At 33.2% G+C, this 23,687-nt stretch overlaps 1 protein-coding gene across 1 annotated transcript; it reads right to left on the reverse strand.

Moving 5' to 3' along the window:
• Positions 1-2,210: 2,210 nt before the first annotated feature.
• LOC149423033 (dnaJ homolog subfamily C member 8) lies at positions 2,211-14,426 on the reverse strand. The gene is made up of 6 exons (XM_089632817.1): positions 14,280-14,426; positions 14,002-14,193; positions 10,585-10,713; positions 8,393-8,500; positions 7,366-7,500; positions 2,211-4,837 (listed from the first exon to the last, which is right to left on the reverse strand). The coding sequence occupies exons 1-6, from the start codon at positions 14,346-14,348 to the stop codon at positions 4,718-4,720; spliced, it is 753 nt and encodes a 250-aa protein (XP_089488943.1). The 5' UTR covers positions 14,349-14,426; the 3' UTR covers positions 2,211-4,717.
• Between the last annotated feature and the right edge of the window lie 9,261 nt (positions 14,427-23,687).

A 23,687-nucleotide genomic window follows, 5' to 3' on the forward strand; every position in this document is an offset into this window, starting at 1 on the left:
AATCTTCAAGCTTTTTTTTCAGACGGAAAATATAAAAAATAAACAACTTAACACAATTTTTTTTACAAACAAGTAGATAATAAGAAAGGATGTAGATTTGTTGATTCTTCAACTATAAATCTACATTGGTTCATAGGTTAATAACTATGAATAGTGTTTGTGAAAAAGCTAGATCTGTATAATAGTATCATTAAATTGGAGATGAAAGGTCACATCTTAACAATTAATAAATAGTTGTAATTAAACTAGTATTAAACAGATATGTGATATGATGGAACGAAGTTCAACTAGTCATGGACAATAAAAGGAAAAATCATTTTTTTTAAATAAATACTATAAATGTGGACAAAATTAATGGTGGTTAATTAATTCAATGTAAGTAAGGAATTGTTAGGTGGTAAATAACAATTATTGATAATATAATCATAGATCAGTCACATACATAGAGAATCATCTCTGTTATACGTGAGAACTGGTACTTGATGTAAAATATTGAAGGATGTAATAAAGATGATGTTAATAAACAACAAAAAGTTCATGCAGGCTGGTATAAATATTTACGTTTTTAGAAAGGGGCCGTTCAAGTATTATGTAAGCACTATAGAGGGGCAGGGGGGTCTTTGCTTTGCTTATTTTTGATGACATGGGGGGCTGAGGGGGTCGAGATAGTGATTACGTCAGCACTGCTCGGAAGTGGTTATTTTTTTTTTTACACATCGGCAACCCACACATTGTCTTTTTTTGAAAACCGAATACATATTCCGGGATTCCCACAAATAATTGGGAGGGGGGGTAAGAGCTTTGCTTACTTTTGGTGACAAGGGGGAAGAGGGGGTAAATAATTGTAATAAATCTGCTTACGTAATACTTGAACGGCCCCAAAGACTCTGAATGGTATAAGGCAATAAAATAATCAGCAAACTTTGAAGAGCAAAGAAGGTGTTGGGGGATGGTAATTCCGCTTCATATGCAGCTGGTTTAATTTAAATAATTACCAATTATTTTTCACTTTCAATCTCAATAGTTAAAAATAATTCTAAATAAAAGCTGATACATTTATTTAGAACACTTTTTGTTTTGTTTTATTTACTTTCTTTCTGGTCAATATTTCATATTTTACATTAAAAGGTTTTTATGCAAATCTTAAGAACAGTTTTTGGCCATTTGCCATAAAAATGACGAGACTTTATGGTCACACGTATTAGCTTGTATATTGTAAACCAGTTGTACCAAATTAAAAAAACAACATCTGACAAATAATAATTGATCAGGAGAAACAAAAATGTGTTGGCTCACATTAATTGAATTAAGACAGTTTTTACTGGTAAAATTCTAATTAGATACATCATATTATTATGTAGGATATAATTATAATATGTAAATTCAAAATGACCTGAAAAACAACCATCTTGTTTAACTTTAAGGGGTCAACACATTTTCGTCTCTCCTGGGGGTCTAGGTGAAATCGATAAACTAACAATATTGGATCGATAGGCGGTAACTACCAGTGAGCACGGTTGTATTATTGATACCCAGACTGATATTGATAATGCTAATTGATATACACTGGCAACACTGTCTATGAATTGACATTCCTAAACTTCAGACGGCTACGTAAAAATTAAAAATACTAATAAATTGACAATGTCCAACTCGCCCATCATCCGTCCAGGACAATATTTATTTGATAAGATCTTTTTTGAAGGACAGCATAAAATATATTGAATATTTTAAACCATCTACTAGTCACACTGTATAAATACTACTCAACAAAAATCAATTTGCTACACCCCTACAATTTAATGTGAAACATCTTTATTTTCTCATCCATAGAAGAAGTTTAAACATAGGCTCAAAATAATCTCAGATGTGTTCATGATCTTAAACAATAAAAATAAATGTCTGTCGAATGAATCCTTAAAAATTATTTACAAAAGATTTATTTACCGAATCTGAAATGAACATTATGCGTAGATTGTCTCAGCAAAATTTAAAAAAAATTATTTTAACCTACTTCTCATAAAAGTTTTAATACTAATGGATATTTGAATATAAAAGAGATTATTATAAAGGATCTTATACAATATTTTTATCTGATGACGGTATTGAGCATTATTTTAATCATACAAATTTTAATTTCAGAATTTTGAACAGTACTATTATTTATTGTTATTATTTCACAATACAGCGATTGGGAATTATATTTATTACATTATAAAGGTAATTCATTGTGTTCTTAGATATTACATATTTTAATTCAACCACCAAAATACATACATAGATGACATTTTTTTCTACTTATAAGTAGATATCATAATTAATTAATAAGATAATTTGTAACCAAGACAAAAAACACATAATTTATTTGAATTTTAGTAATCTACACAAAAAATCAGGTTGTGTCTGTGGGACAGGTATCTTCGCTAATCTATATTAATTTTTATTCGGAAATAGTTATGAAAGGTAAATAAATTACATACACATGAAATTGTTATGGATCCAATGTGGATTAAGTTAATGAAAAATGACGGAAACAATATGTGATATTTTTTGAAAATAAATTAGTCCATATTTGAAACAATAAATACAACGCATTTGAAAATAAAAGCGCAATTAATGTGCTTTTTCACAAACAAAATGACACAATACAAATTAACTTAATATTAAACAGAAGTGCACCCCAAGTACATTGAATAGATTATTTATTTTTCATTAAGAAAGCAACACATTATCTTTATGTACTACATTTGAACTTCAATTCTCTGTGTGCAAAAGGCAGAAAGGGTTGGGTTAAGTAAAGTCATTTTTTCGTTGCTTACCTTGTAAAAAAATATTAGGCAAGTCAACGTAACACAAAATAATGCAACATGATTAATGAAAAAATGATTGGGTGTAATCATTACTTTAAGAATTTATTTTGACTTATTCCTTTTATCCATTCGCACACACTTTTCCAGGATAAATTTTAAAAGAACTCCAAAAAAATTAGGAGTTTGCTCCAGTAAAGTAAAAGACTTATAGGACATTGCAATTAGTGATCCGCAATCGTAATTATTCCGGTATTCCCAAATTTTTTATACATTTTATAGATTGGTCCCATGATGTAAAATCCACATTGTCGACCTTGGCGTTAGCACAGGTGTGCCAAGGTCGGCAACTTGGATATTACATTGTGGGACCAGTTAAATAAAAAAAGAAAAAAATTGGGATTACCAGAATTTGCACTAATTGCACTGGCATATTAGCAGTTAAATAATTTACATAAAAAATATACTTGGAAGTTCGGAGAATATTTGAAAATAAAGCAATAATTTTATATTTCTTCCCGTACAAATAGCAAATTTTTGCTTGCGAAAACGATTGAAACCACTATTAATTTCACTTTTAGGGGGTGTTTCATCATCCTCTCAATAAGCACTATCCACAGGATAACGAATATTGACGATTTAACAATTTATTAAGACCGAGTTTACTATTTGTTACTCGAATCTATGAATAGTGGATATATATATATTGGATAAGTTAGGCGACTTATCTAACTATTGCGAGTATTTATTTATTTATTATAACGGATAGTTATAGAGAGGATGGTGAAATACCCTGTTAATCTTTGAATTAAATGTTTGTTAAAATTATAACCTAACACAAATTTGAAATCACAGAAACTTATCATCGGTGATGGGAGTCAAATACAACGAATAGTCATAACATAATTACATATTAATATTGACATCAAAACTAAATTTAATATGGGTGTTTATATTATTATAATTGGTAATAAAAGTATGTTTGGTTGGAACAGTGCAATTTCGATTGATAATAATTATCAAGCTATTGTCTGGTATAGTTTTTGGCTAACAATATTATTGCAAGTGACTAGCAGAGGTAGTTAAATAACATTCAAATCTCATGATTAGCGGTGCAACGGTCCAAATACATGAACCACATGTTACAAACTTTAGCAAAATAATATTTTTTTTAAATGGAAAAAAAACATATTCAAAAGGACTGTGAATTTCAAATGAAGTAATAACAAAAACTAATATATTCCTTCTATAAGCGGAATATATTTTAAAAATATGATGTTACATAAATATATAGTTTGTAGATATATATATACATGTAGGTATGTATTTTACTTCTAGCGATGCGTCAAATGAATACATTTCTTGAAAAATTTACATTTTAGAGTGAATTTAGCAAATGGTAGCGAATCAATGATATCTTCACATGCAAGAAAAATTATATTTACAAGTATTTTATCATCAAAGAAATGCAAACTAAGCAACATGGTATTATATTGTATCATTAAAAAAACATTAGATAAATGTCAAAGTATGAATTGTTGCAGCACTAATCATAACATAGATATAGAAAAGGGGAAATGGACCATGAACCATTATTAATGTAAAACCGCGCACACAAAATTGTCACCAACAAAAATCGCATCTACGCACAGTGGCTCCCTGCCATTGTTTTTCATCTTAACTATCATTGGCTCTGTCACTTTAATAGTTCATTCAGTTTTGTTATAGCTCTGCGACAGTCAGCACGCCTTCATGCCATATCTTTATTTCTATTATCTATGAGTCATAATGAAGTTGTACACAGTGTCTGGAAACTAGTAGTCAAAGACAACCAACCAGAAGTCACCGGTTTTTGAAAAAAAATAGGACTATTCCGACCAAAATACTCCTAGAAAAATATTATTCTAAAATTATCTGGACTCAGGTTTGGGTTTGGGCGGCCTGAAGCCCATCGTCTTCTTCTTCTTCTTCTCCTTGGAGCTGCCAGCCTGAAATGTTTTCCAGCTGTCCACACGCGTTTGTCGAGATTCCTAGAAAGTGAGGTTATATTATTTAGATTATCATATAATAAAGAACCTTATCAACTGCGTCCTTCTGCAAACAGAGACTATCGCAAATTGGGCAAAAACAAACTGTTGAGCTTCTGTACACCGAAATGCAATGTCATCTCATACACAAGAGCAAAGCACCCCATCATTTTTTTTTTATTTAGGAAACAGTCACTTATACATTAAGCATAAGCAGTAATTATTCATTTGTTCTAGACCAATAAAGTTCCATTAAGTTTAGTTTTTGATTTAGTATTTATACCTACACAATATATTTATAATTGACAGAAATATAAAAATAAATAAACATTATAAGGAATTACAAAACGTTATAAAACAAGTAAAAACAGTTTTTTAGTAGTACAGTTTTTGCATGATTATGTAGCCATGCTACGAGAATTTTCTGAAATGCTCGCCAATACAAAACGCATTGTAGTGGGAACACTCTAGACGCAATGCGAGTGTTCGGCGTTCCTACCTACAGTTCTGAAATGTTCCCGATGCATTCGGGCACCTATATAATGAGGCGCGCCGAGATGTACTAGGTCAGTCATTAATTAGCAGTTTTACGAGTGACCAACAATGCCAGCGCCGCTACTGCTTCCTGCATACTGATGCGCCCGACACCGACCGCCGGTTTCCCCCGCGTCGCGTCCCGCTCTTTCTTCACCACACCGCTACAGGACCTACTCACCTACACTCGGCTCTGCACGGACTATAATTAATTATGGACACCTTGGGATCACATCAGCGCCCTGGCCCCAGCCTTCGTTCCTGGCCAGTGCTGATGTCACGCGCCTAGACCCTGCGACCATTTGCCGGTCTGCGCCTCGGCCTCGCGGCATCGTTGCCGGCCTGCATCTCCCGCTCATCTGCCGACCAGGTCCATCGCACCTTCGGCTACCTCGTTCACACTGGAGTACCCGGAAGACTCCACGTCTTCACAAGTACTGAACACGTCCACGAGTCCAGTCTCCACCAACGCGGCGTCGACTCACTGACCCGCGCCTTGACCACACCAACGCCGTCAGAATAAACGCTGTGACACAACACAACATGCATCTTTCATCATCTCCTTACCAGTCCCCAAAATTATATTAAAAACAATAAAATAAACTAAGATGATAGAATTATTTCATAAAATAAAAAATTAAGCTATCATTTTAGTGAGCTGCACTTTATGTTTTCAAGTAACAGTTGAAAATGTGTACATCTTTAGAGGCATTGTGAGTTTTACAGATACGTCCTATTAAAGAGTTTTGCGCATATTTGGCTTTACAGTGTGATGTTCTAAATAAGTCATTCGTTCTGGTGTTGTGTTCAGGGCAATGAAATGCTATCTTTTCTAACAGATATGATGAATCAACAAGATTGTTGATTGTCGATTTTGTATAAGAATAGGGCATCAGAAATCTTTCTGCATTTATATAAAGCGGTAGGGTCAAACTGATGATCACTAAAGCGATACAATGGGTGTATATTGTAAATTTGTATTGGATATTTTCAATACGATCAATGTATGTTATCATGTTTGAATATTTAATCAACATTCATTGTATTATTTTGATCGCAGTATATTGGGATAATTATATACCATTAGTGCCACCTGTGAAGTTTAGGTCATATTAATTATGAAAGGTTCTCGCCTCTGCTAGTTACTTGCTGTTAACCTCTCAGACAAAGACTTTTATTTACTATGTGTTCCTTTGAGAACTGTCAAAACGTGATAATTTTTGTGTTATTTACGAGTTTTGCTAAAAGCTTCATAACTCATGTTTTGGGAAACGTAGCCTCATTCTAAAAAATGTTTTGGAAAGATTATGAAATCCACTATCGCATTGTGTTGTTATACGTAAATATTTGCGTTTCTAAATATACATTTTATGAAAACGTCAAAAATATGTAAAAATCGCTGACCATTATTTCAAAGCCCTGAAAAATGTACTTTTTTCTGAGTATCATAAAGAAATAACACTTTATATATTGAAGAAATATAAATAAAAACTATTAGTCACTTCAAAATATTAACCGTCCAAACTAAAATATTTTTAATAAATTATTTAGAAACGCAATAAATTATGAATGAACAAGATGACAGATTCAATCGGCTTAGATAATGCACCTCTACGTTCCATAGATATTCTTGAATACAGACGCGTAGCGTTATTAATTATCGATACTCTGTTTTTTAAATCATGGCAATCCGTATACTAGTGATGGAAATAAATCGATTTTTGTAAAATCTCGCGCGTTTACGTGAAAAGACGTTCTGATGTCTTGACCGCTATTATCATATTTACGTCTTTTGACGTTCTAATGTTCTGAGTGGTTAAGTTGCGTCAGTACGAACAGTGTCCTGTATAATTCACATTAGTTTCGTAGAATAAATAACATAACATGTAATAATTAAGAAGAATAAAAATTCAAATACATATTTATTTATGTTCTTACAAATTCCATTTATCACAAAATTAATATTATTTGTAATTTTAAAACAGTGATTAACTTACTTCAAAATTCTTAGCCCACTCTTTCTGCATTGACTTTTGTTCCTCTTCTTCAATCTCCGATTCCCTCTTCCGCTTCCTCTCCTCCATGTCCCTGGTCTCCAAGTGCTGGCGCTTTCTCTCCATGTCGGCAAATAGCTGGAATATAAAATACCTTATATATTTACATGAAACACACAAAATATTTTTTTTATATATCCACTAGTTGAAGTCCCCGTTGTTGCTCTTGCTTTTCGCAGGGTTTTTCGAAATTTCATGTAGACAATGACCTTTCCCTTGTTTTGAAGGTAAACTGAACAAAATTTCATCAAACTCGGAATAAAACGGTAGATTTGAGTAAAACTCAAACAAACGCCGCACGTCCAATACATATACTCTCTCTCCTTTATATAAATAGATTGCAATATATGTAGGATACCCCCTTCACCGGTGTTCATCATATAAAGAAAAGTTGGGGAAATCCCTTGGAGAGCCATGTCTGCATATAGCAGTGGTACACAACCCGCAGCCCGTGAGCCCATCTCCATCAGTGTAATACATTTTTTACCACACTTGTACAAGGAGGGGGTGAGAAGTTTCTGGTCTGACACATAGATGGCGCCAGCACGTCTTATTTTGTACTGGAATTCTATAGTACTATTCTTCACTAGCTTGCATACCTTGAAAGAACTCAAGGATCGAATTCGGGAGGAAATCGCCGCTGTACCCGTTGAGATGTGCCAAAATGTAACCAAAAACTTCATCAAAGTATCGCTGCCAGGGCCATCGTCTTGAGGACTTAATGCATTACACGGGATGAGGTACCAAATAAAATAAAATAAACCCCATTTCTGTATGTTATGCTGTTTTTTTTAATAGCCCTTCAAAGCTGCACTGTCTGTTTTGCTGCACCCTGTACTAAACCGTCCTAAACCCAGTGCAAGAAGTCTGAAAACAGGTATCATTAACTATCAGTGCAATTTCTACAGCATGAGATGGCGGTGATATGTTTCATTTGGTGAATTTCAAAACGGAAGCTAAAGGTACCTACCTTCATAGTCATGACATAGACTGCGTGCTTGTATTTGGCAGGATCATCCTCAGGTATTCCTTCTGATAGTTTTCCTTCTTTTTTGAACTTTTTCCGTTTTTCTTCAATCTGAAAGTCGTTTAAAACGAATGGTTTAGAAATGTGAATGTGAAATAATTTAAGTATTTTCTGTGTTTCGTGAATCACTGTTAAAGCATTTTGGAGGCAATGCATACAAAAAGGATATTAACCAAAAAATATATAGATAACCATTGTTCAGGAATAATGTTGATCTTGAAAACCCATTCAACCATTACTTTCAGCAGAAAATTGCAATTCTGTTCTAAGATACTCGGACGGGTTGTTTCACAGAAATGCATATGTAATACTGTTATCAAATGGTCATTCGCCAATTTTGTTTTTGACATTTGAAAGCTCCCCGTTAAATACCGATACTAAGTCCGTTTCAATCTCTGAACAAATTGTGATCGGCAGAAGATCGTGATCAATTATCATGTTGTTAAGCTTATCCTAGAATCGGCGTTTAACGGGGATCTTTCAAATGTCTAAAAACAAAATGGCACTGAATGGCCTTTCGGTAGCAATGTAGCATTTAAATTTCTGTGAAACAACTGGCCCTTGAAGTACCTAATGTAAATTAAAAAATTGTCTAGAAGTTTACTTTGACGACTTCATAGGACAAATGAAAAATTTATCAAAGTAAACAAAATCTTACAAATAACAAAAAAACAAATTATAACATATTTATGAATGTACAACATGAATTTAGTGGGACAAACAAACAAATTTACTGGTAGTTAAGATATTGTGGGACAGTTGTTATAGAAGCATTATTTATTTATAATACATAGTAAAAGCTAAAGTATTAATAAAAGTAATTTCAGTCTGACATTTTATTGGACAAAAAATGAGGGAGCTGCATTTATTTAAAAGGTTTTAAATGACAACAGTCAAGATGACTCATAAGAAGATGAAAGTAAGTTTGAAAAGGCACAATAGTTCAAGTGCATATTTTAACCAAACGGTATTCAGAAATTAATGGTATGTACATACCTACTTTACGAAATCAGATGATTCATCATATTCTAAAACAATTTTAGATTTAGGACGAGTTGTTTCGGAGAATTTGAATAATTCATCAAACTTCAACGTTCATTTTCGGGTTCTGTGAAAGTCCTTTTCAAGTTCTGTTATTATTTAATTATAGGCTAGTTGCTTGACAGAACTGAAATAAAAACAGAACTTGAAAAAATCTTTCACAGAACTTGAAAATGAACGTTGAAATTTGATGAATTATTCAAATTCTCCAAAACAACCCATCCTTAAACTTTTTTAATATGTAATGCTTTGCACGGGAGATAATTTCATGGAAAGGCATTTTTTTTTTATATTTCTGAAATGTATGTAAGGAAATAAAAAAAACAAAATCAAATATGCTTATCCCAATTACATATACCTAAAATAAAAACATTTAAAAAAACAGTTATGTATGATGTTTTTCATTGGACGTTATTGTTTATTTACAAATAGTCAAACTAATCAATGTCAAAATAGAATGTGGAGTATAGCAAAAAAATCTGAATAGACTTGATTCAAAGTGAGCATAAATCTGAATAGACTTGATTCAAAGTGGGCATAGATCTGAATAGACTTGATTCAAAGTGGGCATAGATCTGAATAGACTTGATTCAAAGTGAGCATAAATCTGAATAGACTTGATTTAAAGTGGGCATAGATCTGAATAGACTTGATTCAAAGTGGGCATAGATCTGAATAGACCTGATTCAAAGTAGGCATAGATCTGAATAGACTTGATTCAAAGTGAGCATAAATCTGAATAGACTTGATTCAAAGTGGGCATAGATCTGAATAGACTTGATTCAAAGTGGGCATAAATCTGAATAGACTTGATTCAAAGTAGGCATAAATCATCAAAAAAAATGTATAAATTGAGTTAGACACAAGCTTCCTCGCTTGGAATTTAGCTAAACAACGCCGAAAACTCAATAAATCACTTGGCGCGTTTCACTATGCCTCGGTTTCAATATTTGCGATCGGAATAAACTTCAAGGTGGATTTCTGGCAAAAAAACAATAAATGTCAAATACCCTCGGTGTTACCATAGAAATTAACTTTTTTAGTTGATGTTTAGTTGTTAGAATGAATTTCTAAATTAAAATGCTAAGCTGTACCATGTGATCAGTTCTTTCTTTGGCTTCTTCAAATATATCCAGACACTTCGCCCTCGTATCCTCGTCCTGCAGCGTCTTCCATGCTTTATTTACTATCTCAAAGGCTTGGTGGGCTCGCTCTGAATCATCCTGGAATTTAAAAAGCATAAAATTAACAACACTTGGTCAGTAATACAAATCATTTGTCAAATGTTTTTTTTCAATATTCGGCGGCAGTGGCGGTTCTTGGTCAAAATCATTGAGAGGTCAACAAAAGCGATTTCAAAAAACCAACCCGTAAAAAACAAACAATACATTTATTTTAATTAATAGGTATATTTAAAAAAACATTTCTTATTTTTTGAAGGATTGAACCTTCTTCCCCAGGGACTGGCTCTTAACTGCTGTGAACTTTTATGGCGAAGCTTAATGCCAAATTACTATTTTGTACATTAAGAATACCAAAAAATATGCTTTAGATAAATTGAAGGTTTTCCTATCGTTTCGCTGGAGTACAATACAAACCATAAAATAAATTACTCAATAAAAAATATAAATTTAAACTACTAAAAAAAATTTTTTTTCAGTAGAAATGTATGAACGCATAAAAGAAACAACTTCAAAAAATGCAGTATTATAGCTAAGATTATCTGTGACAGTTTCACTTGATTAACTTGTTTGCTTTCTCATAAAATTATTTACAAAATAAATAAAAACGTTTAATTAAAAACGAGCGTTTCTAGACTCCATTTATCAAGCGATTTTAATGCCTATTATCCACAATATTAGGTATACCAAGAATATACACATTTTGGCTTGTAACTTCCTCTTAAGATGTATTTTAACCAATGGGTCTCCGAAGAACATGCTAGCATTCTAATATTATCCTTGTTAGAATAATTTGCGATGCGATTTTGACCTTAATGCTTTGAAATTTAATGAAAAATAAAATCAGCATTGTTTGGGCTAATAAAACTTTAGATTCCACATTTGATTTTTATGAATGGCGCCTCTATGAAGCCTGAAAATTTTTTTTTCTGTTTTATGTTCCGGCCTTCTAGGTTAAAACTTTAAAAACAAAATTCTTGGTTTGACTGAGGATTGAACCTTCCTCCCCAGGGACTGACTAAAATGAGTAAACCGCATTATCACTTAAGCTAAATCCTAATTGAATGGTACTGAGATTTTTTTTGTGAAGTAACTTTCAAAATTTTTATAATGTCTTCCAATTTCAGAGAAATGCGTATGTGTGCGTGAATAGCACCAAAAGTTAATAGACTGCATTGTCATCAACAACGAGTATATCTGCCGAGTTTCAGCTCGATCGGATGTCGGGAAGTGGTTTAATTTCCACTTTCAAGATACATTTTAGTTTATTCATTAATTCATTCATTCAATCAAGAAAACCAAATCTAATTTCAAATAGGTACATGGATTATTTAAAAAGGAAAGAATTTTAGCTTTCTGTGAGCACCTTTTCTTCTTCATCGATAAGTTTGCAAAAACGTTTTGAGCGATCGCTTGTCATAATGTGCCAAATTTATAGAACTTAAAAATTTGGGATAGACGGCGAAATCTAGGAGGATTCATTGGCTTTAAACCGCAGTAAGCAGTTCAAGTATTTCCATATTAATATTTTGAGGTATGATATTAATTAAATAATATGGTAAATATATACATACATATGCGAAAACTATTAATATAATTAATAAATAATACAATATTTTTTTATGAAAAGAGTTTTTGATCAAGGTCGCATTAAAATGAAATTTGGCCAAGAGCTAACTGTTTCGAATATTGGAAATAACATAAACTTTTAAATATGTACTAGAAAAATATTTGTTTCATCACAACACACCCGAATAGCGAATTTTGGCTCTGACGCACATTCAGGCACTGTTTGAAAACGTATTTATGCTGTGTGAAATATCCTATTGGTTTTTTCGCTTCATATGTGCATTCCGAGATCCATATGTATGAAGCAGCGCACCATTGTCATATGTATTGGTGAATTTTTTGAGAATGAAATCTTGGCGCACTGTTGTATAGCAAATATTATTGAGTAGTGGAGCGCTGTTCAAACTGTAGTAATATTATAATCCAAGTGAGTCTTGTTCGCCATAGTCGTTCTTTGAGAGTTCACCTCACAACCACTTATTAGAGAAAACTGCCACAAAAAGTCGATAAGATAAAAGAATCAAATTAAAATAATTACAATGCAAATTAGTGACATTTCACACATAATAATATGTGCTAATCCAGTAATTGACTGAGCGTAGCAAAGATCTTTTTTAACACAAGCGCTGCCTCTTTTAAATTTGTTTGTGTGTTCCATGTCCGGTCAATCCTGTCAAGATCGTAGCCACGTTGGATAGTACCTTTTTACTCCGGAAGAGTTCACAAAGCGTTAAGAGCTGTCAAATCGGAATAATTAACATTACACGAGATCTACTGTTCACAGAACTACTAGTGAATATTATGTTTTTTTTAAGTAGATTAAATGAGATGTGCAACAGAACAAACAGATATGGGTGCTCTTCTTAGTGAAAATTACTCCTATAGTGGTGTATATTATAATATAAGAAACCTAGATTAAAGTAAATGTAATATGTAATGACCGGTCGGTGGTCGAGTTGACATCGTGTTTGGATCCCACCCGGGCGTAGTGTGTTCAATTTCTCGGCTGGCTAAGTCCTCCATTACAACACAAGCAACATTTTCAGCTTACTGTGGTGGTAGTAGGAGATTTTCAAATATTGTCAGGTTATTCGTAACCCCGGAATGTTTGTCTTTCTTTTTAAAAAAAAATTCTTGTATGAGGTTAAATTCAAACACTAAATAAGATATACATAAAGGGTTATGGAGAATAATAGCCAAAACTGTATAAATTTACAACTTTGACAAAAAGTCAAATAATGAGTAAATAAGTGCAGAAAAAGACACTATCTTAATTTTTCTCCTTTTCCTCCATGGGGAAACCATGTTAACAGAACTTTAAACTAATCTCAGTGAACTGACTCATCCACTGTCTCTTCTACATGTGATCACCTCTACTCTCTAATAAGTTGCTCGGTCGAGTAACAAAGCGAGTGACTCGGCCGAGCACTCGGCAGGTGTAATTCAGACATAAGTATTCTACTATGTAGAATCAAATCAACACTGTAAGGATGACTGGAATGTTGAATTTAGAAGGCAAATCGGTCAGAGAATTACAATATCCTTCACATAATGTTTGGGATTTGCAAATACCCAGATTTATCAATAAATCACTTCAAAAGACACTTTTGTTTGCAGGCTACTGTTGATACCAGCATAGTCATTTTTTGTGTTGATACTGGGTATTGTATTACTTGACGTTTCTAATCCTTTTAAGTCACAAACACAGTTAGAAATAAACACCAAATAACCCATAAATGACCTATAATCATAGAAGCTTACCTGATTTTTGTCTGGATGTACTAAGATAGTAAACTTTCTGTATACTTTATTGACTTCTTCGATGGGTGTTTTGGGATCGACTTGTAGTACCTCGAAAGGATTTAAATTGAAATATGTGGATCCAGGCCTGAGAAGTCGCTCAATTTGTTGTTTTGATGTGAGAACTGAGTCACGTTTCTCGATTTCTTTCACCTGCAAGCAAAGAATAACATAACAATAACCTAACTTTACATTTCACAAAGGCACTCTGTTTATAAGTTAAATGTCGTTAAACTAACCTCTGTGAGGAACTCGTGAAAATTTTCTTCTTTCTTTGGCACCACATTATTTATCGTAGGCCCCGACATTCCACAAAATATTATGGATATGTCAAAAATACCCCACAGAAAACTACAAACAACGCGAGTCGCTTGCGTCAATCGTTTTTCATGATGGACAGATGGACTACTTTCTTCCGCACCATTTTTAACTCTAGCGAGTACCTCTGAAACTATTTTACAAACAATATTAGAAGGAACTGCTTTCAAGTGGTTTGATTCCTTGCTGTTTATTTATTTGGCAATTCATTTATCGGTTACATATTGAATAAATTATTATGATACAAGACATCCACTTTCCTTTTGATGTTAGGAAACATCCAGTATGAAAAAAAAGTATAAAACAAAATTGCCAAAAAAAAGATTCGTTCATTATTAAATTTCCATAATATGTAAATAAATAAATTTTATATTGTAAGCAATAATAAAACGCGAAGTAAATGTATGAAATAAATTAACGTTATTCTGCCCGGTTCGAATCCCAGCTGTTGGGTCCATTGCAGCGTTGCCAGGTCTAGGGAAATTTCCCTAGATCTAGGGGAGAAAAAAAAATCTAGGGAAAAGGGAAATTTTCACGAAATCAGCACAAATCTAGGGAAATTTCGTACTTTTTGGCAAAAAAAAAATTTATTTGACAATATTATTGGGATTGCCAGTGAATATAAATGTATTTTCATTTTTTATTTTTGGGATTTCCAGGAATCTTATAATATTGATGTACATAAATGAAGCAATGTTATTTTTAACACTGACAACTCAAAATTATATTTATGTTCCTAAAACTATTAAAACCGGGGACTTCTTAAAAGTTTCAGATTACGACTTTGTCCTTTTGCGCCCTTGAGGTAATATTTCACTGAAACGGCGCTATACAAATAATTCATTATTCCAAATCTTCTTGTTCCTTGCTATAATCTAAATTAAAATCTTCGACGAATGACTAGAAGTCATAATCACAGAAGCCAATATCAATGAATACAGCCCATCGATGCCATAATCTGCAAAGCGTACATTTCCAAAGTTTGGAGGTGTTTTTTCACAAAAACAGCGCCTTACAAATTATCCAAATATTATTATCATTAAAATATGTTATTTGACAAATTATTATTGGCGTTGTAATCTTCTACTTACCCAGTAAAACACAAAATTTCAGTTTAAGGCATCGCTATGTTATGTATTGCTATTATTTGACCTTAACAATTTACTCCATGCACATGTATTTTCGTAAATATTGCCTGTTCCGTCACAGTTCTCGAAAACAATACTTCGATTCAATTGAATTAAGAAATAATGAATATGTGAATGGGATAATGAATAAATTCATGTTAAATAGTAGGTATTTTGTGTGTCGGAATAGTCCATAATTACCTGATCTTTGTAAATATCATGTAAATGTTATGTATTCTATAATCATATTTGAAATGATAAGTATTTTATAATTATCATTGGAAATGTCAATGTCAATGTCAAATTTGTTGTGTCAGTGTTGCCACTGTCGGCCACTGTTGCCATATAAGAAAAATAATTGCCATATAAGAAAGAGAATAAAAAAACAGTGACTACGTACTGGTGTATATGTAGCGTATTTGGGTATTCGTGTATTTTTTATTACTACAAATAATATATGAAAGTTATCAACAAAAACAAAGTACTTTTTTTCAAAGCTCACCCCCCCCCCCGGACGGACAGACGTTTTTAACTTGCCAAGGTGGTACCCCCGGAATCTAGGGAAATCTAGGGAAATTTCGACTCCCAATCTAGGGAAATATTGCAATCTGGACCTGGCAACGCTGGTCCATTGGGTCATGATTGGGTCTTGGCCTTTGGAACAGCCTCGCGGGTGTTTAGCAGGTCCCAGTCAATCCCTTTTTTGCCGACCGCAGCACCTGGAGAAGTTTCCCAGTTGACCGTCAGAAGCGCGACAGTAGACAAATATATTTGGCGGCAATATTTAAATATGCAGCTAACAATGTATATCGTAACAATTCTTTAAAAAAACTAACTAAATAACCATCACGCCGTTTCTCCGCATGGGTAGGCAGAGAGGACGGACCGCCAAACAACTCGGTCTTGGCACACGCTCGTTGGCTCATTCACATTCATACATCGTCTCATGCTACTCTTCTATTATTCTGACTCTTGACATGGGCCGACTCGAGTATCTGATTCACTTGATCGTGCCATGTCTTCCTCAGGCGTCCCCGACTTCTGCTACCATTCGCATTTGCATCATATATCCTCCTTCCACTCCTTTCTTCGCTCATTCGCTCTACATGCCCAAACCATCTAAGCGTCCTTTTCTTAATCTTACTCATTACGCTTACATCCGCCTTGCACTCTTTACGAATCTCCATATTCCTCACACGATCATACATGGTTTTACCACACATACGCTTCAGGGATCTCATTTCAAAAGCATTCAATCTACTTTCACCCTTTGTTTGCCAGTTCCATGCCTCACTTCCATACATTAGGGTAGGTACCAGCACTCCATTGTGGACTGCTAACTTCGCTTCTTTGGACATTTTTTTGTTAGTGCCAACTGCGGGCAGTTCTCCATTAATGGAGTTACCTGCATTTACCCTTCTTTCAATATCTTTGTCAGCCTTCCCATCTCTCGTAAACATACTTCCTAAATACACAAACTCATCCACCTGCTCCAAGTATTCCTCATTCAAAGCTATATTGCACACTGTTTTCGTACTCTCTCTTTCAAACACCATCACTTTAGACTTACTTACATTCATCATTAACTCATTCCTCATACATACTTCGTTCATCCTAGACACGAGAGACTGTAGATCATCCATACTATTGGCAATCACCACCGCATCATCAGCGTACAACAGGCAACATACTTTCAGATTATTCAAATTCGCGCCCAATCCCACCACTTTCAATTCTTGCATACAATTATCCATGTATAGATTGAATAACCACGGTGACATTACGCAGCCTTGTTTAACACCTTTTGTGATATCAAACCTCCCCGTAAAACCACCGTTTACCCTAACACATGCAACGCTTCCCTCATACAGAGACGCAATTGCCTGAGTCAGATTCGTATTCACTCCATACATAGACAACACCTTCCATAGCTTTCTCCTGTCGACTCGGTCGTATGCTTTTTGTAGATCTACAAAGGCTCAGAAAATACGCAATAAGATCTGGTCCATGCACCCCTTTCCACTCATAAAAGTACCTTGCACATCCCATATTTTATCCTGTTTCCTTTCTTACCCGTTCAATCAACATTCTACCATACAGCTTGCCAACTGAACTTAGGAGGCTAATAGCACTATGATTACCACATTCCATACATGACCCTTTACCTTTGTATAATGGCATGATAACAGCCCTTCTCCAATCTAAAGGCGTGTAACCCTCCTCTAAACATTGCTTAAAAAGATTGTACAACCATGTGAGAATTATACGGCTACCTCCTTTAAAATATTCAGCAGCAATATTGTCGAAACCGATAGCCTTACCATTCTTCATACATTTAATCGATCTGTCTATCTCATCCATGCTAATTTCGGTAAAATTCACTCCATCATCATTCATATCTGATTCGCCGCTGGAATCACTGTCACTCACTTCGTTTTCGAAGACTTCCTCGAAATACTCATCCATCTCTTTTTTATTTTTTCCTCATTCGTCAACATTTTTCCATCTTTCGATTTTATCACTTTCATGCTTCCGTTTTCTGGGCCACTCCGGGACCTTTTGACTTCCTTCCAAAACAACTTAATGTTTTCTTGGAAATGGTTTGTCATTTTGGTTGATTGTGTAATTTTACTTTTTTATTTAAACTTTAGTTTTCGAGTAAATCAAATGCTAAGTTGGTAATTTCTTTGTCAAAATTTAAAAAAAAATCTTTTTTTTGGAAAATGAAGAAAAAAACTTTTTTGTGATCTTTATAATTCCTATGGTACAATTATTAAAATTAAATTAAATCATATTCCCAAGAAATAAATACTTGCGTAATTATAACTACCTTCTTATGTCTTTACATTACGATGATTTCCTAACAAAATTTATTTTATTTATATAAATATGATGTAAATCAATCAGAATGATGACCCATAACATAACCTATGTAAAGTTAGAGATTTTTCACGCACCCCTATAACGCGACGCTGCCCGAAAGAGCATTTACAATAATAATTCGTCTATCGAAGCCAGCAGTTTTCCAACTAAGTACCTTCCCCCGAACTGAAACCGTCCGCTATTTAACTTGGTATCGGATAACTTGTTCAATCGCCAAATTGGCTGACTCTCCCCTAACTCCCCCACTCTCCCCTTTAGGGTTGTCACCCATCAACCGAATTTACTTTTATTCTAACGATCTTGTTCCACATTACCAGGATTATGTTGTCTGAAGGATACGTGTGTGCAAGCGAGCGTACGTTATGATTTCTCTGCTCGAAATTCTTTGGGAATAACCCTTCTCTGTAAAGAGACGATTTCCGATTTAACCCTTATGTATGCACCATGTTTCATTCATATCTTAAAAGATTATTTCAAAAGAGCAATCATTGTTTTTAAGTTATCATTTAAGATGATACACATGATATTATTCATATTAAGTGATATTATTCAAATGAGGTGGTCCAAACCGAGCAAAAGGTGGAGAGTTTGCCTGTTAGATAATTAGGCGGGCAGAGCCGCGCGGATTCTTTATGTTCGAAATGCCATTTGAACCTTGATTTTCGTATGGAGTCCTGTCGCTGAGAGCCCGGTTGTAACTTGTAACTATTGTAACCAGTGGTTTTTTCTCTAAAGTGCGTTTGTGCAGTGAACTTCCATAAAAAATATAAGTAAATCAAACAAACTTGCATTATAATTTTACAAACTTTAAACAGCGTGCCATTCTTATTCCGTGCTAAAAAAGCGAGTCCGAAATGAATGCCAAAGCCCATAGGTACGTTATCAATATCAGCACCTATGGAACCTTCCGTCATATTTCTTAGGTTCATACAAAACATACTAGTGGCGTCAGAGCGGTAGACCTGCAAATCTTGGGAATCTACTAGCTGCGTGAGCGCGCAGCATTTACATATTATTATTTTGTATTTTACTAGAAGTGGGGTGTGTTACAGAGCTATCAATAGTATTTTTTTTTAATTATGGTTAAATCATTGTCAACCAAATAATTATTAAATATATTTTTATAAATAATAGTGTTAAAATTCTGTTTGTGGGAGGAACAATTTGTCGTTTTCGGCTACTAAAGTGTTAAGCCAAGCTTTATCCTTTCATTCAATCTTTTACGCAGAGATTAAATTTTCCCCGCGATATCCGATGAAAAAGTTTCGCGAAACTGTCGCGATTGGTCGATTAAATTTAATGCAATAAACTAGTGCTGAAATGACGACGTAAAGAATTTCTCACTATCAAAGATCAGAGTTTTTTAAAGTGCACTCTTCCCATCCTTTACCAATCATAAAGTAATAAGTACGTATTCGCAATAAAATATAACCCTTTAAAACTTATCGTATATTACCTTATTTTCTGTCTTTTTTTAAATATCAACCCCTCGGGCCACGACAGAATAATTGCATGGCATCAAATATCCCCTTTGATATTCAATTACAAATAGTTTCTCTAATTTTTTCGAAAAGAAATACTGTTTTTGAAAGCAGATGAAAGACTCTTTCAGATTGTGATTTTTCAAACGGATTTGATTGCATAAATGCAATTTTAAGAAAATCAGGGCACACAGAGCTAAAGTTTTTAAAATAGCTTATCTTATTCCAACACCCCCATACACACAAGCCCTGCTTATTTATGGGGGTACATCAAATACTAATATTATGTAATTAATAACTGATCTATATTGTGTAATTATACTATGTAATTGTTATATTATGTAATTCGTGTATTTTTTTTTTACTAATAAAAAATGAAAAAAAGTGTTTTTTTAACTGTATTACCCACTTTGTACGTAACTAAAAAAACGTTTTTTAGACAAACGTATTATAAAGTTTTACGTAAAAAAATGGCTTACCGTTGGTAACTTGGCGGTTTTCTATTTTATAGATGTTTTTCCTAATAATAATCATACGGTAGCGTCTATGGTAAATATTTTAAAAAAAATAAGGCTTGGTGTTCCCTGTTTCTAAATCTGTTTACATAAAATATTTCCGACTATAATAAAAAAAACATAGAACCAGTTTTATGACAACGTGTCATTTGGTGACACATACAACACAACTTGACCCGAGTGGTTCAGATATCTTTACTGACCTTTAAAACTTGAAAATTTAGAAGAACATTGTTGAATTTGGGAATCATTCTCAAAGTGACCAGCCTGAAGTACGAGTACAAATTAATAATGTAATTCTTATGTGTAAATATTAATCAATATATGTGTATATGTAAGTAATGTAAATATACAACACGATACACCTTCATAAAAAATCATTTAGGATCAGCCAAGTAGCAATTGTTAAAAATTTAACAATTTTTATTTTATAATATAACCATTTTCTGTTATACTTGCGGACTCGGACCTGCAACACCTACATATTTTAATTTACACATTTGAATTATCACCTCTAAACTAAAGGGCCATATTGAAATGGAAAACTATTTAACCTGAAAATTCTAGTAAGATCGTTATCCTTACTTCTTTACAAGTATATTTCAGTTCTTACTAGTTTGAACAAACAGAAAAAATCAACAGATTATTTTTGTACAGGAAAATAATTTTAAAGAGAACACGTTTGAATTTTCTTGTGCACACCGGTAGCATGGAAAGTTTCAAAAAGATTTTTGGAAATAGTTTGGAACATCCGCCCGCAGTCCCTTTTTACCCCGTAATAGCTCAAAATTAGTGCGAAGCGACGTTTAAAATAATTACTATCACCTAGCATCACCTGCTAATAGAAGTAAACCATTTGAATTTAGGCTCACGCTTTAGGTATATTAACACCTTTCAATGTCCCCATTAAACCTTTGGGCCATTTTGGGAGATATTCTTCACAGACAGAGATTTTGGGAGATATATACCCAAGCCTGACACGGTCTTATTATGCCATCTTATTTCGTAATACGGTGAGAAATATAATTTAATCAGTGTTAAAAAAAGAAAATACCGCGTTTATTTATTTTTTAATTTACCGTAAACGCTCCCGAAAAATTCAAAATAATTCTATGAAACAACATATATTTAAAAATAATCGTCAAGGATTGCAAATTTTTTTTCTATACATAATATTTTATGGACAAAATTATGTTACAAATATAATATTTTTATGTCAAACAAAAAAAGAGATATATAAGTCACAATATCTTTTATAATACATTTGTCTAATGGAATATATTTTTTAGTTTCGTTTAAGGTAGTAATTACAGTTTACACGATAAATCGGTACGCGAATTTAAAAACTTTATCTTTGTTTATGTTCAAAATTGTATTATTTTTAATTGCACATTTGTGATACTAAAATCTGAAAGAGTCTTTCATCTGACTTCAAGAAGAGTATTTTATTTTAAAATAGCTTTTAACACAGCTAATTTATCTGAAAGCGAATGTAATGTGAAAATGCATTCTGAATTCTGACAATTCTCACATGAGACGTATATTGCAAAACGTCAAAGGCTCTAGGGGTTAATATATTCCTAATTAATATGTATTTTTTACTTACTATGTATTAGGTTAACTGTAAGAAACAGGATGTACCTATACGCAATACCATTTCGGGGGCTTAGGATCACAGGGGCCTAACTACAAAAACTGGTGTTTTGAGTTAACCTTGGTTTCTGTAATGCCGTAATCATATTTATTATTATCTATATCTCATACATACAGCCGTTTAAGAGATACAGTTGGGAATATCAGTTAGGCATACAGGTATATGAGCATTCCAGTCTTTGCGTTCATCTCAAAACTATGTTTTTGTAGTTAGGCCCCTGCAATCATAAACCCCCGATTTGTTATTTATGTTTTATTTGCGCAGTGAAGATTAAAAAAAATTGTATTCAAACGATTTACCTGTACCTTCATGATATTTACCTTTACGTACAGTATTGACTAATTTATTTTAATTAATTTTGATATAATATCATAAAATTATATTATTCACGTTATTATATTATTAGCTAGGTCCGGGTTGCTCGACCTTGGGAGATCGTTATAATATTTTTTTACTTTCTTAGTTATGCCACACTATCCTAATCACAACGATATTCAAATGAATGCTAGTAAGTACCTGCCATAGATAAAAGAAACACTATTTATAATCTGAGATACCTACTTACCTTGGAATTAACTTTTTTATCTTTCTGTATAAGAGCGTTGATAACTAAATAATATCTTAAATGGTTTGGATTTTTTTGCTGTACATTTATTCTGTGTTAAAATAACATCGACTGTACTTAGGCTCTAGCATTCTGAAAGTTGCACATTTTTCTGTGTAGCAAAAACGCAGCTACTTTCAGCTCGCAACGACATTTTGCACAAAGAGCTTGTTTGAAGAAAAAATGCAGCCACCCAGCTGTAGGCATTAGAAAATACTGAAAATGATATAATATACACGGCTGAAAGTCAAAATATTGTATCTTCACAAATCGTAATATTGAAACATTGGATATTGAATGTTTGCAAATCTTGGGACATTAGGTTTAAGTACTACCATATCATTGGTATCTTAATCTGATATAAATAAAATATTTTGGGGATGGACTTTCGTTTGGCATGAATATAAATATTATTTTTAAGAAGATACAATATCTGTACTGAGAAAAAACATTGCCTGGAAGATTTACTTTGCCTTGTAGTTTTAGGAGATGCAATATTTTAACACAAAAAATATAGGTTTTCTTTAGTATATGACAGTACTTAACTCATTTTCGACCAAAAATTGGAGATAACCATCGAATATGAAGTTTGCAAATGCATCACATGACAGGGTTAAGTGCAACCACCAAATATCTATGGTTTAGTGTCTGAATGTAAAACAAGATTGTTGAAAGACATTTTGTTTATTCCGTTTTTTGAAATACAGAAAAATGATTTTGAAAATGGGGTGTTCAGAGATGTGCAAAATTGGTACCCAAAACCATTTGAAATGCAAAATGGAAATGGGTCAAAACTTTTCCATTTGAAAATGCAAAATGCAAAATGGTTTTTAGAAAAGCATTTCAAATGCAAAATGCAAAATACCTATTTTCAAAATGCATTGTTAATGCAAAATGGTTTCTCAGGTCAAACAATTAAAATAAGTATAGAATTTTTAAACAATTTTGTCATTTAATAATGGACAACAATGTAGAACAAACATATTACATGATGGTAAATCCAAAAACACCACGACTACAGATTATGAAACCACAAAAATTTGCGCGGGACTAATGTTGCCAACG

The sequence above is a fragment of the Hesperophylax consimilis genome, chromosome 6 (assembly GCF_061612785.1).
Source record: "Hesperophylax consimilis isolate HC1 chromosome 6, BYU_Hcon_1.0, whole genome shotgun sequence".
Taxonomy (NCBI): Eukaryota; Metazoa; Arthropoda; class Insecta; order Trichoptera; family Limnephilidae; genus Hesperophylax; species Hesperophylax consimilis.